The sequence below is a fragment of the Artemia sp. Qi Xiang Cuo genome, chromosome 5 (genome assembly GCF_049724085.1).
Source record: "Artemia sp. Qi Xiang Cuo chromosome 5, ASM4972408v1, whole genome shotgun sequence".
NCBI lineage: Eukaryota > Metazoa > Arthropoda > Branchiopoda > Anostraca > Artemiidae > Artemia > Artemia sp. Qi Xiang Cuo.
This window is the reverse complement of record NC_142798.1, coordinates 6627596-6647134: the sequence shown is the minus strand read 5'-3', so window position 1 is coordinate 6647134 and position 19539 is coordinate 6627596. Positions and strand designations below refer to the sequence as shown.

At 36.3% G+C, this 19539-nt stretch overlaps 1 protein-coding gene across 2 annotated transcripts in view; it reads right to left on the bottom strand.

The window, feature by feature from the left end:
* The window catches only part of LOC148951748 (adenylate cyclase type 3-like), a 190096-nt gene that overhangs the window by 111277 nt on the left and 59280 nt on the right, over window positions 1-19539 (bottom strand). For both annotated transcript variants that reach the window (XM_089088701.1, XM_089088702.1), the window contains exon 3: window positions 6344-6481. In XM_089088701.1, coding sequence (XP_088944827.1) covers window positions 6344-6481 — 138 coding nt within the window. The remainder of the gene's footprint in view (window positions 1-6343; window positions 6482-19539) is intronic.

The window sequence follows — 19539 nt, the reverse complement described above, 5'->3', positions numbered from 1 at the left end:
ATTAAAGAAGCCATAATGTTTCTTAATTCTCCCCTTCGTGAATCAATAATTTCCCCTAGAGATTATGTAAATCAAGTTCTCAGGTTAGGCTAGCCAAACAACAATGAAGCTATGTTTGTTTCTTAATTCCCCCTTCGTGAATCAATAATTTCCCCTAGCGATTATGTAAATCACCCCTCATGTCATTCGCACGTGGCCAAACAACAACAGATCGATTGACCTTGACACACACACATTAGACTCGATCGATAATCCTTGAATAAATTATGTCCCCCATCTATTATGTAAATCACCCCTCGTGACATTTCTCGTGGCCAAACAACAACAGATCGAATGACCATGACCCACATAAGAATCGATCGATAATCCTTGAATAAATTATGTCCACCATCGATTATGTAAATCAAACCCCATGTCATTCGCACGTGGCCAAACAACAACAGATCGATTGACCTTGACACACACACACATTAGACTCGATCGATAATCCTTGAATAAATTATGTCCCGTCAGCATTAAACTAAATTGTAGGGGGCAGCAGGGGTGAGGGTCACGAGTAGCACCTCCCCCTCTACTATACTCGTTAATACAGGCTGATAAAAACATTTCATATGCGATCTTACTATCAACCATCACAAATTGAATTTCCCGACTTATGCGTCTTTTCACATTTATTTTTTCTTTCTTACTTTCGCTCACTTTTGTAGAAGAAACAAACTAAGTCTTCTATCTTACTCTGAATCTTCAGTGTGTAAATTATTCTCGGCATTCTTTTCTCGTTTTTACTTTTCCTCGAATTTGCAGTCCCAGTAAATAAATCATCTTCTCATGGGCATTTGATTTCAACATTTGATTCCTCATAATTGAACTCTAGTCTCTCAAACTTCGAGGGAAAGCACCCACTCTATACTTATTTTCTACCTGACCTGGCACACTCGGTGACATTGTCTGACAAATCGATACGGTGCCGTTCTCCAGCACAAGATCATATGGAGAACCCCAAATTACAGAATCATTGCTTTTCCCACAGCATAAGTATTCTAAAGTAGCGAAAACTTGGTTTAAAAATGGGAGACGTCACAGCGCGCGCTTTGGGATATTTCCTAGAGCTTCACAACTATAGCTTCAGTTGTTAATTGGCCACAGCATGGCTACTGCACTTGCGTGAAGGCAGAGTCACGAAGAAAGGTATGCGACTGAAGTGTCCAAAAATCTCTAATGGTGAGTTTAGGAGTGATCAATACTGAAAAAATCTTCCCATCAAATATAGGTCGATTTATAAATTCGTTGAGTTAAGAAAAAGTTAAAATAAATCAAGTGAAGAAAAAATAACACCAAAACCATGTTAAAAAAAGAACACATTTATAAATCTTAACTTAGCTTATATATTTTTTTTATTTTATTTAGAAATGTGTTACAAATGTTACCATTTTCCTAATTAGCCTTTTTTTTCTTTTGTACTTCCACCACTCCCTACAGATAGTCATTGCCCCCCCCCCCCCCCAAATGCACCTGTGCCCGTCACCACCCCCTGGTTTCTTGCAGCGCCCCCCTGAAGGCGGTAGCCCCACTTTGGGAATCACTGCTCTACTGCCAGGGTAGGCATTATGCCTACTTTCACTGTTTTCCTTTGGACATTGCCATCTTTCGTTGCAATTTTTATTCTAGCTTCAGCTGACGGGCATGGGTACTTATCTTTATAATAACATAAAAAAGGTAAAGAAATAGTTAATATCCATCTTATTAATGAGGTCAGTTCGCAGTTAAGTTTGATCGCTACAAAAATCCTGGCCATTTCAGCCAACTGTCCATTTAATTTTCCATGTAGCTTATCTTGCTTGACTCCGAAACACCAAACTTTTTTTTACTACTATGGGCCCAAGATCGAACCATTTTTTTGTGGATTTTCTGGTCATTTCTATTGGGGAAATCTCTGGAAAATCCGTTTGATACAACTGTAACAAGTAACCTCCATTTGTTTTTGTTGAAATATGCTTTTCTGTTCAATGTAAGGGTGCCTATATTTATTTTACTATATCTTACTATATTTATTTATTTTACTATATTTTACTATATATCTATATTGTAACTTTATTTTACTATATTTATTTTACTTTATTTTACTATATTTACTATATTTATAGTAATATATATTACTATATTTATTTATTTTACTATATTTTAACTATATATCTATATTGTAACTTTTCTGTATCCGAACTGAAGCAGTGAATAAGTGCGAACATTATTCATGAAGTGGCGAATGTCAAAACATTTTTCCTAAAATAACTCAAATAAAAAAAAAACCCTCCATACTCAAACTTGTGCTATCTCTCATGTTTTCCTACAGACCTAAACGCGGGGAGGTTCAGTTCCTTTATTACTGAATTTAAGAATCAAGCCAACTAATTATTTTGCTTAGTAATTACCTCTTAAAGTAAGGAAGATAACAAATACAATCAGTCTCAGAATTTTTGCACTGGCTTGTGGAAAAACAGCTATATTCTGATATTTAGTCTTCCAAATGCATTATCTTCTAATTATTTTTCCGTCTATAGCCCACGAATATTCCCTAGCGGCATTTTAAAAGGAAACGGTGCTTAGTGCATTGCTAAAGCACTAGTCCCTAATAAAGATAGTTATATTTCCTTGGGTGTTTTAGTAGCGTATATAGGCTGTTCTTACAAGCTAAATCTAGCCCAAATCTTCGGAAAAGACTGATACGAATTACCACCACTAGTAATGATGTACAAAATGCTAGAATGATGGTAAAGGTAGCCAAAACTTAATACGACAGCCAAGAAAATTTTCCAGTCGGCTACTGTCATAGTCTAGCACCTATTACCTATAATTGCCCACATCATATTGAGGCATAAAAACCTAATATCCTCCCTAACTTTAGGAATACGCTATCAAGCCTGGGGATGAAACGCCCAGGTTCAACCAATGATCTAAAAAAATCCCCTAACCTAACACTGGTTTAGGAAAGTAACTCTCGTAATATTAACAAAAAAACAGACATCTGTAATTCTCAACAGCAAATATAAGACTGGCTGAAACCACAAAAAAAGAAAAGAAATAAAAAAAAAGAAATATCCCCCTCCTTCGTGAACCAAGAGAAAAATACGACTAATGAAAGCCTACCTTAATTCAAATAACAAGAAAAGGAATCAAAATCACATTCCACAAGTTAGCAAAAGAACTTGGGAAGTAAATTGACTCCTTCACTAAGACTAAACTATTGATAACTTAGCCAGCCTTCCAATTAACTATTACGAAATATCAGACAGAAAAAATAGATCCAGCAGTCTTTAAAAGCAGAATTGCAACGACAAAGAAGTAATAGGGGAGGGGGAAGTACATTTATCTTATACTCAAATGGGTGTCCCAGTGACCCCTAACAGACAGTTTGAGCATTCTCTTAGGCAACAAGCACCACTTTTTTCTCTTTTTTTTTAAGCTAATTTCAGCTTCCACTCCCGTCAATTTCCCACATTTCTTTGCGATAAAGTAATAAGAAAAAAGTACACTTTAAAACCCATATTTTTCGAGTATTTCGAAATGTCCTTCTTATTTGAAGAAACACAATAGTGTTGAAAGGGGGGCTGAGGGGGTGACTATTTGCTGTGGAAATATTTTCAGTTCATTATAAAAGATTAATTCCGTTAATCAGGACTAGTAGGCACCCAGGGCAAGAATGGCACTTGGTGCCCCTCAGTCAACAAGCCCATTATAAAAATAAAATTATGGTTATTTTATTTCTTTAAAGAATTTATTTATTTATTGTATATTTCTTAAATTATTCTAAAATTATTAATATATTTTGTGTATGAAAATCCTAATATATTTAACAACCTTCAAGAGAAACTCTTAAGATTACACGTAACAACGTTTTAGTGTTGACACAGTACCATAGCCGGTCTTAGGGAGGACAGAGGGGGACACTTGTTCCGGGCAAATAAATTTTAGCGGCACAAAATTTCCAATAAATAATCAGACATTTATAATCATTTTGTATTTGAATTTTTTTTACTCAAATAAATAGAGGGCGCAGATGGCAGGAAGTATTTGCAAATTGAATCTGAAAGTTCCATTTTTTCCCATATCTTTTTCCACACAAAGTAAGAACAATCATATTTAAATAAATGAAAAATTTACAAATAAAATTTTTTTTGTTACAGTTTGGCCTGAAAATTTTTTGGGAGACAGGGGGGGGGGGGCAGAGTGCATATATTAAACATTATGTAGAGGACAATTTAAATTATGCACAACCCGTCTTATCCTGTACACCACTACTTAACTTTATGTACTTTTCTCGAAGCAAATGTCCTTATAATGTATTCATGTGAAAGCTTCGAAGCCATATTATCGTGTTCTATGTGGATTGTGCTCGAGTGTGCCAATTACGTCTCCGCCGTCTTATTTCTGAGATAGTTTTTAGTTACCTTAAATTTCATAAAGCTTCTTTTATTAGAAACAACTGAGTGTATTCAACTGATGTATTCAACGGATTGTATTTAATTGATGTATTCATGTGAAAGCTTCGAAGCCATATTATCGTGTTTTATGTGGATTGTGCTCGAGTTTGCCAAGTACGTCTCCGCCGTCCTATTTCTGAGATAGTTTTTAGTTAACTTCAATTTGATAAAGCTTCTTTTATTATAAGCAGCTGATGCAGGCAACGTTAAATACATTTTCAAGGCGATGGTCACATTCGGATATGAATCTTATGGACTGCGTTTGTATATAACAGACCAAAGATTATACGGTGTTAATAAAAACAGTTCATGCAGCTATGAACAACTTCAGCCGAACGTTTTATAGTATATAAGCTATATAAAGTATATAAAGTATATACAGTATATAAAGTATATAAGCTATGTAACTCTAGTCCTGTTTTTAGTTTTCAACCTCTATTTTTTCCTCTCCTGAGCATTTGCAAAAAAATGAGATATCTAGTAAATAATTTTCATATTGCTCTTGAAATAATTATATTGACTATCAATTACTATGAATGTCGAATCGTAGACATGACAATAATGAGATTTTTTGTCCCCCTGAATAGTATTTGAACTGTGAAATGTGAAGCGTTGTTCACTTCTTCAAATAGCACATAAATTTGGTCCTGACCATAAATATGTTATCAAACATAAATAGACGCAAAACAGATATTGCAACTTTGAACATACTTTGATAATATTATTGTTATTATTATTATTTATTGAAAACACGTCTTCGTACAAAAATAAAATGATGGAGCACTAATAAGAGAAACAAAATAAAACAAAAGCAAAATATCACAATGCAACTAAGAAAATGTAAATAGGTAACCAACTTCTGCAACGTAGTTGCAGAAGTTGACTTCAAGTATGTCTTGAAATCTTTCAATTTTGTTTCTCCATGATTTTAGCAGCGGTTATAGTAGGATCTGCTATATGAAGACTATTGATGAGCTATTAACTGCGTGTCCAAATTGAATATCTCAGTAGGTATTTTGCGAAACCGCAGAAAGTGGAGCGGATTTTCAATTTATCAGCATTTATATGAAATTACAAAAAGATGGGTTTTTACCTAAAAACATTAGCATTCTTTAAGAGCTCAACGGGTTTTTCTTCTATATATAACATATTATTCTCTCTTTAATTTGTGGTCTTATGGGGTTGAGCGTTCAAAGCTCAGAACAGCGCTTTCTACTGGTGTCATCATGCAATTTTAACCACCTTTTGAAGTTTTTCATATTAGGCCACCCCCTCCTGTCTAAACACCTTGGACGAGTCTGAAACGAATGCAAAAAATTGTTTTTTTACGAGTAAGGTTACCTACAGACGTTTTTAAGGGGGTAGGGGGCCTTCCCCTTGTTTTATCCCCATCACTCCCCAAAAGATGACGTGCCTAATTCTATTCTTGTCACTCCCCGAAAGAAGCCACCACAAACTTTGGCACGTTTGAGAGCTGGAAAATTAGTTTTCAAATTTTATTTGATGAGATCAAAAGTACCTTACATGCCAGCGCCCCTACGAACCAGTGCCCAGGGAAGGTTGCCCCTCTTGCCTCCTAGATCCGTCCCTACCACTAATATGTGCAACCCACAGAAATAGGGGGAGAGGGAGAATTCACCTCTAGATTAATACTGTCTAAATTAACTTGTGGAAGAAAAAACTTCACGAAAGGCATAAAGATAAGAACGATATCTGAATCAGTTTTTAATAAGATTTTCATTATTGACATCATTAGTCTATAATTATTCTATTGGGCAGGTTTTACTGTGTATTTATCCAAATTAGGCTTATCAAATGCATATAACTTTGGCAACTAGAGCTAAGTGTAATCTTATTGTTCTTACCAAGAAATGAGTAGCAACATGGGGTGGAAGTAAATTGCACAAAAGAGCTTGATTGCGGCGGCGTAAATCAGCTGCCTGTTCTCTCTCTGAAGCTGCTTCCGCTTGCCATAAAAATAAAGCTCTTGCAGTTTTTTCGAACTAGAAAATACTTAAAAATTAATAAATATACAAAATATTAATATAAGTTGTATAAGCTTCTACTCTTTGGTAGTTAGGAATCAAATATAATTCCTATTCGAATGACTCTTAAGTCACAGCAGCTTCAGGCACTGTTGAAGCTTGCTATTGTACTCTATTGAAAACCCTCAATGAAGAGTAAATTTGTGGCTTTACTCTTGAGCACGTGATTCTACCATGTTGATTAGATATTAATTCGATGAATAAAAATATAATAATAGAAATTTTTTCGAAGGGAAGAGGGAAATGTCGGTAAAAAACTGTTAGTAACACTTAACGTATATGTGCTTCAAAAGATGGGGTTTCACAAAATACAAACGTATTAAATATGGCAAAGCATATGTTGTTCAAAAAACATCAGTCCAACTGGATTAAATGACATTTTGAGTTATTTCGAGATTAATATTCTTTTTTTTGTATTTGAAGGGGCACACTGTTTGTCTCTACACTGTAAAAATCATCCAGAAGAATGCAGTGGTGGATCCAGGGGAGAGGAGGGCGAGGGGCGCGTGCCCTCCTAACGTAGTCTAAATTAGTGTAATTTACTTAATTAACGTAAGTTTGCGCTAATTAAACTTGCTCCTAACGCAAGTTTATTGGATCAACCTATTTTGCCCCCCCCCCTCTAAACAAAAATCCTGGATCCACCCCTGGAACAATGACTCGATAGTTAGAAACTACTACTACCTGCAAAACTTTTCTGGTAATATGTGAAAACCTGTCATCCTCTACTTACCCCCCAGCTCCCATATTTCCTACATTATATTGCCTGAAGAATTAGATTTGTAAGGAGACACCTTTAGTCTTGGTTAGATATTTGGAAGATGTGCCTAGACATATTGAGAATAACATGAATTTGTGCTATCGACCGATGATGGCTTAACCTAAAGCAAAAATCGCTTCTCAGGTTTAAAAGAGAACAATAGCTTTGTTTAAAATAGAACTGAAGACAGATTGAAAGGAAATATCAACAATGTATACAAATTTGAGCACATTCTGCATAGAATTTAAAAAGAATTAATGATCAAATAGAAATAATGGTTAGAATCACGTTTAACTATAATTAGAATAGATAAACAGAATTAGATTACATAGAACAAGTAATGTCTCATTTGACGAGTATTTTTTTTTTGCCCAGTTGTCATTTCCGTATATTTCATTTTTTTTCATTTTTTACAGTGGAAATTCCCAAACGAGTATTTTTGTTTAATGAAAACTCGAAATATTGATTTTCTAATGTTTGGAAGTCTTTTACTAGGGTCACAGAGTCTTAGTTTGTTTTGATTTTATTTTCTAAGAAGAATTAGAATAAAAAATATCTACACGGCTTATTGTTGATATAAGTCATTCAAACGACTACCAAAGGCTGTCCTTAGGCGATTGCACTTGAAAATTTGTATATATGACTAATATGTCTTTGTGACGACATCGTTCTCGTTTCTTGCCTTCCCTCGGGAAATTTGACCAGAATGGAAAAAATTGTAATTTTTATGAATTCTTCCGAAATTTTTATTAGTTTTTCCATAATTATGCATGAATTTTAATGTTGCTCCTTAATTTCCTTTGAAAAAAAAAATATATAATCTTTTATACTACTTTGTAGCGTGCTGATAACTAGCTTTCATTTTCTCTTCAAAGCGCTGTTATATTGTTTTTGCACGATATTTTGTGCTATGCATGGACAAATAAACTTGTGGCAACAGAAAGAGTAGTTGTAGTAGATCACTCTAAACTATTTATTGTTCTACATAAATATGTTCAATCTGCTGTTTTTAAGGAATACTTTATTGGTCTGAATGCAGGTGACAAAAGCAAAATAGCACACAGATTATAACTTCTTCCGTGCTTCGTAAAATGTAGTTTATAATAAATACGCGTTAGTTAAACACATCATTTTTTGAAAATGAAAATGCTGTGCATTCTACGCATTCTTGTGTATTCTGCACAACTCACTAACATTTCGTACCACTTTTTGTTTGGCAAATAAACTTGTTAAATTTTTGAGTTCGTTTTTTACTACTTCTAAATGTTTGATTGCTTCCAAATTTGATCGCTCTATACCACTACCAATGACGGCGCATCAATACAACATTAAAATTACCCCCTCTTGTATGAATATATCAATAGGGCCGTTCTTTTACTCATCTTCGCGCTAAGATCTTACATCTTTTGACAAACTACGCTTAAAAATGAAATCTTAGCACTAAAGGGCTAGGCACACGTAGCTGATTTCGGGAACTGATTTCCAAATCAGCGCCGATTTTAAAGGAAATCGGCGTCGGTTTGAGCTTGAAAAATTTTCTAGTTTTTGCGCCGATTTACAAAATCAGCGCTGATTTTCATCATGATCATCACAAAAAAAAATAGGGATACAAATAAATAGTCAGCCAGAGGTATCTGTGGTGAAAAACCCCACTACTGAGCTGAGAATTAAACTGAGAACTAAGCTGAGATCAATCAAGCAACTATTAATAGACTACAGTTGACTATTTGTATCCATGATATTTTGTTTGGAAAATTTTGCGCAAAAAATTTTTCTTTACAAAAATTTTTCTTACCGCTATCGTTTGTCCACTGATGCTGAAATCGGTTCCCGAAATCAGCTTCGTGTGCCTAGCCCTTAAGATCTTAAATCTTATAGCGTTCTTTTGCAAACGTTTTTCATCATTCTGCTCTGGTCAGCGGTCTAAGAACAATGACGAGTATATCATCAAAGTTCTCTCACAATTATTCTATATTCAAAAAAAGATGGCGTCTTTCACACTTTTCGCTAACATCAGTGAGCTGTAAGATCTTAGAACACAGATTAACAAAAGAACGGAAATCTTTGCAGAAAGATATGGGATCTTAGATGTAGGATCTTAGTGCAAAGAACGGCCCTAATATAAACGGATGGTTGGGCACCGCGAAAGTATAAACCAAATTCTATTATGCAAGATTTGATAGCACAGCGGTAAGGACACTTGCTGTGGCCATGAAAATTTAAGTTTGAATGTCAGACATGACAAGTTTCAGACTTAGATAAGACTAAAGAGTCAAAAATAATAATAATAAAAAAAGTATAAATTTTTTTTTCACTTTCTTATTAAAAATTTTACCCGTTTGTAATAGGTTTTCATTTCAAACGTAATTGATGATAATGACGTTTGAGGAGAGGGCGTATCTCGCCCTCTCTCCTATTGCATGGCACTGACCTATCTTACTTAGCATACGCTGATGACGTCCTTCTGCTCAATAGATCCAAAGCAGACTTACAAGAGAACCTGAATCGACTCTTAAGTGACTTTCAATCTACTGGGCTTTCCATCAATATTGATAAGTGCGAATTTTTGTCCTTCAATGCACCGCAAAGTGATTCTGTCACTCTCGGAAATCATGTTGTCCCTAGAGCATCGGAGCTGAGATATCTTGGTATAACGATTACGGAAACAATTATTAAAACTAGACAAGCAATTGTTCAGCAAACAACTAAAGCCATTAAATGTGCTTATGCGTCTGTAGTGCCGAATCGCAGACGCTACTCCAGGAAATCTCTTACCTCGATTTATTGTTCAGTCTGCTCACCACACATAATCTAACTTGGTGGTGCATCCCACATGCTGTCAGTGAAAGACACTGAAAACATCAATAAGTGCTGCTATAAATTTGCAAACATTTTACTGTACATACCCAAGCGTTATAGGAATTCCCGCCTTGAAAAATATGGTCTTAAGGAGCCATCCAAACAATGGTCTAATTCAGTGCTAAAAGTTAATTTAGATAGACGACGTTTCTCACCTGCATTTACTTGAGTGTCGTGAATTACACTGAGTGTTGTATCTTTATCTTTTTGAAGCTGGTTTCTTTTTCTTTTCTTTTTTCTTTTTGTAGTGCTCCACTATAATCTATTTTTGTAGATGGTGGGTGAGTAAAAGTTATTATTATTAATATTATTATTAATTCAAAACTCTTTAAGAAAATTACCTTCTTTTGATGTATTATATTTAGTGAAGATGGTTCCAGGACATTTCATTTTCGTTTTTACCTATTCAACTTTAAGTTGAATTTTTTGTTTGAGGGTTATTTTTCAATTGAAGGGCAGTCAAATGTGATTTTCTGGATTCTACTTTAAGGTCCCCCTCCTAAATAAAATGACCTGATCCTATATTAAAAAATTAAATAAAAAAAACAAGTTTTTGTAACTGAAAGTAAGGAGCGATATTAAAACTTAAAACGAACAGAAATTCTTCCGTATATGAAAGGGGCTGTCCCCTCCTAAAGTTTTTATTGTTTTAAAAATTGATGTTGTGTGGCAGATTCAAACTTTAGCGTAAAGAACGAGGTATTGAGGAGGGGGCAGCCCCTTTCATATACGGAAGAATTTTTGCTCGTTTTAAGTTTTAATGTCGCTCCTTACTTTCATTTAAAAAAACTTGTTTTTTTATTTAATTTCTGAACATTTTTGAATTAATGCAGGTTTGATTTTGGCTCACCGTACATGAATATTTAAAACGAAATTTGCATATTAATTTTACTTTTTCGCTAAATGTCTTTCTCGAAATTTTATTCTGACGTAACTTACGAATTAACTTACGTAACGAACTTCTATATTCGTATGTTTTATTACGTATATTAGGGAGTTTGCCCCTAGTCGATACCTTGCTCTTTACGCTAAAGTTCGAATTTTGTTCGAATCACAAACCCCTGAATCACAAAGACCGGTTAATTAGAATAGATAGCTCTTTTGAAACTACTTAAAAAAACTTTGGCGAAAAGGGTGAGGTATTGACTAGGGGGTGAACCCCTTCATATACGTAATAATTTCTGTTTCTTTTAAATTTTAATGTTGCTCCTTACTTTCATTTGAAAAAATCCATTTTTTTTTATTTAATTTCTGATTGTCCCCCTTCATAGAAATGTCCCTCCCCCCCAAGGAAACATCGTCCATGGAAGAATCCTACCCCGTAACCCCCTCCTACTACACCCCCCATCAGAAATAAATTCCTCATGAAATGTCTTTATGCTTTCCATTAGCCAATACTATATTGAAACAACGGGCAAAGTTCATAACTTCCAGCCCTTCCCTCGGGAACTGTGGGGGATTAAGTCATTCTCAAAGACATATTTATTAGATTTTCGACTATGCTGAACAAAATGGCTATCTCAAAATTTTGATTGGGATACTTTGGGAAAAAATGAGCGTGGGAGGGGGCCAAGTTGCTCTCCAATTTTTTTGGTCACTTAAAAAGGGCACTAGAGCTTTTGATTTCCGTTTAAATGAGCCCTCTTACGATGTTCTAGGACTACTGGATCGATACGATCACCCCTGGAAAAAAAAAAAAAAAAAAAAAAAAAAAAAAAAAACACGCACTCGTGATATTTCTTCTGACAAAAAATACAAAATTCCACATTTTTGCCGATAGGAGCTTGAAATTTCCACAGTAGGGTTTTCTGATACGCTGAATCCGATGGTGTGATTTTCATTAAAGTTCTGTGACTTTTTGGGGGTGTTTCCTCCTTTTTTCGAAAATAGGGGAAATTTTCTGAGGCGCGTAACTTTTGATGGGTAGAACTAAACTTAATGAAACTTATATATTTGAAATCAGCATAAAAAATCTGATTCTATTGATTTATCTATGGGTATCAAAATTCCGTTTTTTAGAGTTTCGGTTACTATTGAGCCGGGTCGCTCCTTACTTACAGTTCGTTACCACGAACTGTTTGATTGTTTTTTTATTACGTATATGTTATTACGTATATGAGGGGGTTCTCCCCTTAGTCAATAGCACGCTCTTTACGCTAAAGTTAAAACTTTGTTTAAATCACAAACCCCTAAATCACAAAGGCCGTTTAATTAGAATATATAGCTCTTTTGAAAGCACTAAAAAAAAAAAACTGTAGCGTAAAGAGTGAAGTATTGACTTGGGGGCGAACCCCCTCATACACGTAATAATTTCTGTTCGTTTTAAGTTCTAATGTTGCTTCTTACTTTCAGTTGAAAAAACTTGTTTTTTTTTTAAATTTAAATTCTGATCGTTTTTTAAATAATGCTAGGAAATCCGGTGCCCCATTCATAGAAATGTCCCTTACCCCAAGGAAACATCCTCCACAGAAAGATTATCCCGAGTAAGCGCCTCCTCCAGCCACCCCCCCCCCCAGAAAAAATCCTTCCTGAAAATGTCTGTATACTTCCCAATAACCAATACTATATGTGAACATTGGGCAAAGTTCATAACTTGCAGCCCTTCCCCTGGGAATTGTGGGGGATTAAGTCATCCTAAAAGACATATATATTAGATTTTCGACTATGCTGAACAAAATGGCTATATCAAAATTTTAATTGGGTGACTTGGGGAAAAAAGAGCGTGGGAGGGGGACAAGCTGCTCTCTAATCATTTTGGTCACTTAAAAAGAGCACTAGAACTTTCAATTTCCGTTCAAATGAGCCCTCTTACGATATTATAGGACTACAGGATCGATACGATCACCCCAGGGGAAATAAAAAGAAAAACAAACAAAAAAACAAATAAACACGCATCCGTGATCTTTCTTCTGATTAAATAAAAAAAACAAGTTTTTTTTTAAACTGAAAGTAAGGAACGACGTTAAAACTTAAAACGAACAGAAATTATTTCGTATATGAAAGGGGCTGTCCCCTCCTCAACGCCTCGCTCTTTACGCTAAAGTTTTTTATTGTTTAAAAAATAGAGTTGTGAGAAAGTCAAACTTAAGCGTAAAGAGTGAGGCGTTGTGGTGGGGACAGCCCCTTTCATATACGGAATAATTTCTGTTCGTTTTAAGTTTTAACGTCGTTCCTTACTTTCAGTTAAAAAAACTTGTTTTTTTTATTTAATTTTTGAACGTTTTTGAATTAATGCAGGTTTTGTTTTGGCTCACCGTAGGCTACATGAATAATTAAAACAAAATTTGAATATTAATTTTACTTTTATTTGGTTAAATGGCTTTCTCGAAACTTGTTTAATTTTATTTACGAACGTTTTTATTAGTAATAAATATACGTAACTTACGAATTAACTTACGTAATGAACTTCTATATTCATATATTTTCAATACGTATATTAGAAGGTTCGCCCCCTAGTCAATACCTTACTCTTTAAGCTAAAGTTCGAATTTTGTTCCAATTCTTTAAAAATAACCCCTTAATCACAAATGCCGTTAGTTAGAATAAATAGCTCTTATGAAAGTACTAAGAAATCTTTGGCTTAAAGAGCGAGGTATTGACTAGAGGGTGAAGCCAATCATATACGTAATGTTTTCTGTCATTTTAAGTTTTGATGTTGCTCCTTACTTTCAGTTGAAAAACTTGTTTTTTAATATAATTTCTGATCTTTTTTTTAATTATGCTGGAAAATCCGGCACCCCCTTCATAACAATTTCCCTTCTCCCATGAAAACTTCCTTCATGGAAAGATCCTCCCACATAACCCCCGACCCCCCTGCACTACCAAAAAATATCCCCCCTGAAAACGTCTGTATACTTCCCAACAACCAATACTATATGTTAAGATTGGGCAAACTTCATAACTTTCAGCCCCCCCCCCCCCGGATACCTCGCGGGGTTAAGTCATCCTAAAAGACATAGCTATCATATTTTTGACCATACTGAACAAAATGGCTATCTCAAAATTTTGATCGGATGACTTTGGGAAAGAAATGAGCGTGGGAGGGGGCCTAAATGCCCTCCATTTTCTTTGGTCACTTAAAAAGGGCACTAGAACTTTTAATTTCCGTTCCAATGAGCTCTCCCACGATATTCTAAGACCACTGGGTTGATACGATCACCCCTGGCAAAAACAAACAAATAAACTCGCATCCGTGATCTTTCTTCTGGCAAAAAAAAAAAAATACAAAATTCCACATTTTTGCAGATAGGGGGTTGAAACCTATGCAGTAGGGTTCTCTGATAAGATAGAGATAAGATAAGATTTATTCATAATCGATTAATCATACAAGAAAATACATTGTGCTAATCCCCCAAAGGCTCCTAGGCCTGTAATAGAGGGGGAATACATACCGTTTAAATCAAACACTAAATCAATAGAAAAACATTAAAATAGGCTTACATTAAATAATCCAATCAATACGTACAATCCAATCACAGCACTCCTAATCCCCCTCGAAAGGCTCCATGGCCAGGGATACAAGGAGGAATGAGAAAAAAAAGAAAAGAAAATACAATCTATCCAAACAACCATAAAAAAGAAATCAATCGCCAAACAACATATAAAATTAAAAAGAGACCATACCTGAGGCCTGGGAGTCATAGCGCATATAAGACCACCATAAAACAATACTAAACATTCAGGGGACATAAACTCCACAAAAAAAAAAAAAAAAAAAAATATTCTGTTTCATTATTAACTAAATGGTCCTTAAGAATCCTATTGAAAGTGCCAAACGAGTGGTATTTCTGTACTGAAGAAGGCAGGGAGTTCCAAACCTGATGAAAAGCGATGAGGGGATTGAAACCTGACCGCACGGTGGGAGTAGGAGGAATGCAGATATTATGTGACGAACGAAGGTTATATGGAGCTGAATCAGAAATAAACTGAGGAGTTTTTTGAAGAGATTTTGGAAGATTGCCATGAAGCTGATGAAAAACAAAAGAAGCACAAGAAAGAATGTAGATCGACTGTAGATTTAGAAGCGGTCTTGGTGAATAACGGTTGGTGTCCATAACCAGACGCGGTGTTTTTTTATACATGACAGAAAGCGACCACAGTGTAGAAGGAAAAGTAGACATCCATACTATGGGGCAATAAGAGACATATGACTGGACAAGGCAGACAAAAAGAAGCTTCAGAATAGATCCAGGAAAGGTGTGTTTGAGTTTTCGAATGACACCCAAACTCCGTGAGACCTTAACCCTAATCATGGCTATATGGTGTCTAAACGGAAGGTTCTCATCAAGCAGGATACCAAGAAACCGGACCAACCGATTCTTTGGTCTACACAAGGAGCCTTGTGACACCTGAAGCTGTGTCAGTTGAGGGAAAGATACAGCAATTCGAGAAAAAATTAGAAAATATGACTTGGAAACATTCAAGGCCAAGTAATTCACCTCAGACCATGAAATTTCTCTCTCAAATATTGCCACCAGAGTAGACCTGATATCACAGTCTGTCTAGTCCCAAAAGTACTGTCGTCAGGAGAAGCAACGAAGCAATCTTCATTAGAAGTAGCATTGGGACACCATGGAACATCCGAATGACACGAATTCGAGTGTACCAGAAGAGTGGTATTCTTGACTGCTGAAATCGGATCATTGCCGTAAACCATAAATAAAACGGGGCAAATAACATATCCCAGTGAGACGGCATAATCTACTTCACAAGGACTCCGGAAAAGCGGATCAATTGAAATAAGTCTACCAGAAAGATGTGACTCAAACCAAGAGAAAGCATTTGATTTTATAACAATATGCGATAAATTCCAAAGAAGAATCTGATGAGTCAAAGAATCAAAAACTTTACGAACATCCAAAAATAACGCTGCCGGGATAAGACCAAAATCTATTGCCGAATGAATGAAATTCAAGAGAGATGCGCAAGCATGCTCTGTAGAGTGATTCGCTCGGAATCCAAACTGGAATTCATGGAAAAAAATTTTGACATCCAGAAAACTAAGAAGCCTGGATAGCATAGCCTTCTCAAAAATTTTGCTGAAAACAGATAGAAGAGAAATTGGCCTATAATTAGCAGGATCACTCCGAGACCCACCTTTATACAGCACTATAACCTTAGCTCGCTTGAGTGATTCAGGGAAAATTCCATTCTCGAAAGACAGATTGACAAGCTTAGTCCATGGTGACAGAATAGCATTAAGAACGGCACGGATAACCCTTGTAGGAATTCTGTCTGACCCTGAAGACGATGAACCTTTAAGTGTATTTACGATCCATGCTACCTCAAACTCAGAAACAGGGTTCAAGACCATTGACTTTAAACATGTGGGTCCAAGATAGGCTCTGAAATCGCAACGAGGAGTTGTAGAGCTCACAGAGTAAGCAGTCGTCTTTCCTATATTAGCAAAATAAGACGTAAGCTTTAGCTGAACATTTTCTTCTCCTTGGACAATTTTACCATCAACTATCAGCGTTCTTGGAACCGAAGGCGGAGGGGGAGTAGCTTTAAGTACAGAATTAATAATTTTCCATGTCTTCCCAACATCCTTTCCACACTCAGAAAATTTCCTGTGATAATACTGAGACTTGGCCTTCCAACACAGATAATTAAATATACTCCTATAGGCCTTGAACCGCTGATGATGAGAAGCAGATGACGAAGCCTTGTATAGCTTCCACAGATAATTTTACCTTTTCCAGCTTTTATGGAGACCTGGAGTCATCCACGGATTCAGCAGTACTATCCTTTTTGAGGTATGAGGCGCTGGATTCTGGTGGCAAACTTCTAGGATACCTTCTTTTACTGAATCATAAAAGAAATCAAAAGAGCGGTTAAAATCCGATTCAGAATCCAAACTATCCCATGGCTGATCAATCAAACGAGATTTAAGTAGACTGATCTCACTGAAACCAAAACGGAAAAATGGGAGATTAGATGGCGAAGCTTTACGTTGCGGTCGATCAGCAGTCCTATATCGTGAAATTATTTGAAAAAAACTACGTTTTCTAAAGAGTTAAAGAGGCTGAGTTACAAGGTCGAACCTTAAAACGTACAGGGATTAGGAGGCACAGTTGGGGGCTGCCGCCCCCAAACCCCCGCTTTCGCAGCCTTTAAATATAAAAAAAAATTTCTTTAAACTGAAAGTAAGGAGCGACATTAAAACTTAAAACGAACAGAAATTATTCCGTATATGAAAGAGGCTGTGCCCTCCTCAACACCTCGCTCTTTACGCTAAAGTTTGACTTTCTGACAACTCTTTTTTTAAACAATAAAAACTTTAGCGTAAAGAGCGAGGCGTTGAGGAGGGCACAGCCTCTTTCATATACGGAATAATTTCTGTTCGTTTTAAGTTTTAATGTCGCTCCTTACTTTCAGTTTAAAGAATTTTTTTTTTATATTTAAAGGCTGCGAAAGCGGGGTTTGGGGGCGGCAGCCCCCCAACTGTGCCTCCTAATCCCTGTACGTTTTAAGGTTCGACCTTGTAACTCAGCCTCTTTAACTCTTTAGAAAACGTAGTTTTTTTCAAATAATTTCTGCACGTTTTTGTACACTTTATTACTTATTATTGCTTGACTAACTGTTAGCTGATCGTGTCAGGAGTTAAAGTTGGGGGGCTGCCGCCCCCCAAACCCTCCCCACTTGAACATTCTTATGTTAAGGCTTTTAATTCCTGAATACTCAAATCACGGCGTACAGGGTGCCTCCTAAGCCCTGTACGGTTTAAGGTTCGAACTTGTGACTCAGCCTCGTTAAAAGCCCCCCCAACTGTGCCTCCTAATCCCTTTACGTTTTAAGGGTTGACCTTGTAACTCAGCCTCTTTAACTCTTTAGAAAACGTAGTTTTTTTCAAATAATTTATGCATGAAGAGAAGACTTCCAAAATGTGGTGCACAATCAGTTTCAACTGATTCCTCCTAACTGTGCCTCCTAATCCCTGTACGTTTTAAGGGTCGACCTTGTAACTCAGCCTCTTTAACTCTTTAGAAAACGTAATTTTTTTCAAATAATTTAAAAAAGAAACTGAGTTTCTTTTCAAAGTATATAAAAAAGTTGCTCTGATGGTGAATCGAACCCGAGTTTTCCGCCTGAAAGTCTGAAGTCTCAGCCGCTGGACTATACAAACACAATAGTAATTGTTGTTTAGCAAATAGAAGGTATTTTCGACGCAAGCAAATTCCCAAAAATCTGGATATGTGGTTTTTGGAAAACAGGGAAGGAGTGATCAGATTGAGCTGAAATTTCGACGATAAGCTCCCAGGCCCCAGGAAAGCTTATCCTCTAAATTTCAGCCCGATCAGACAACGTTAAAGGGGGGTTGTGGAGGGAAAAATTAACATGGGCTAATATAGGAAAACGAGGTTTTTCGTAAATGTAAATTCGGGGGATAATTTTTTCGGTCTGAAAATATCAAAAGGCCCTAACAGGTCGAATTCTGCTTCGAATGAGTCCTCATTCAACCGGATCCGGTGCCAACTGGGGCCTGTAGGCGTGGCTAACAAAAAAAAAAGAGATGAATTTTAAGTGGCTATATTTGGTTTTTTGAAAACAGGGAAGGAGTGATCGGATTGAGCTGAAATTTCGAGGATAAGCTCCCGGGCCCTAGGAAAGCTTAACCTCTAAATTTCAGCCCAATCGGACAACGTTAAAGGGGGCTGTGGTGGGAGGGTCCAAACTTCCGGCCCAGTTTACCCCATGAAGATAAAGTCGGAGGATGATGAAATTTTGCAAGTTTCTTAGTTTGAGCTTGGGCTACAAAATGCAATTACCGCCGTCTCTCTGTGACCTCTAGGACCTGAAATCGCTTAACATTGTGGTGGGTCGCCTCTTTATAGAGGCACAAGTGTGCCTCCTTGATAGCAGGGAAATGATCAGAAATATCACTAACCATCACCGAATTATCTAAGACATATAGTGACGAAAAAATATTATCAATAAGTGATGCATGCATCTCAGTAATTCGGAGTTGTATACTAACTGAGGGTAAAGGCCCCGCAAACAGCAACATTGACACGCAATATCCAGCCGAAACAAAGTATTGATATAACAAGTGAAAGATGAAATACCCCATCATAATAAGCTCTTAAGAATGTATTGGACTAGTTCAAACACCTCTGCTAGACTTGTCATAAACGAAGGAATCGGTCCACTAGGGGATCTGTAAACCAAACCGACAACTAAATCCTTACAACCTGACTTAATCTCAATAAAAAGGGATTCAAAGATTCCTTCCTCATTTCTACTCAAATCACTTCGGAAATTATATACAAGATGATCGGCAATATACAGAGCGAAGCCACCTTTCACCATTTGTTTCCGGTTCATCCTCTCCATCCTAAATCTTTGGATATCTAAAAGCATATCCTTTTTTGAATCCAGGGAAGTTTCACATAATCCA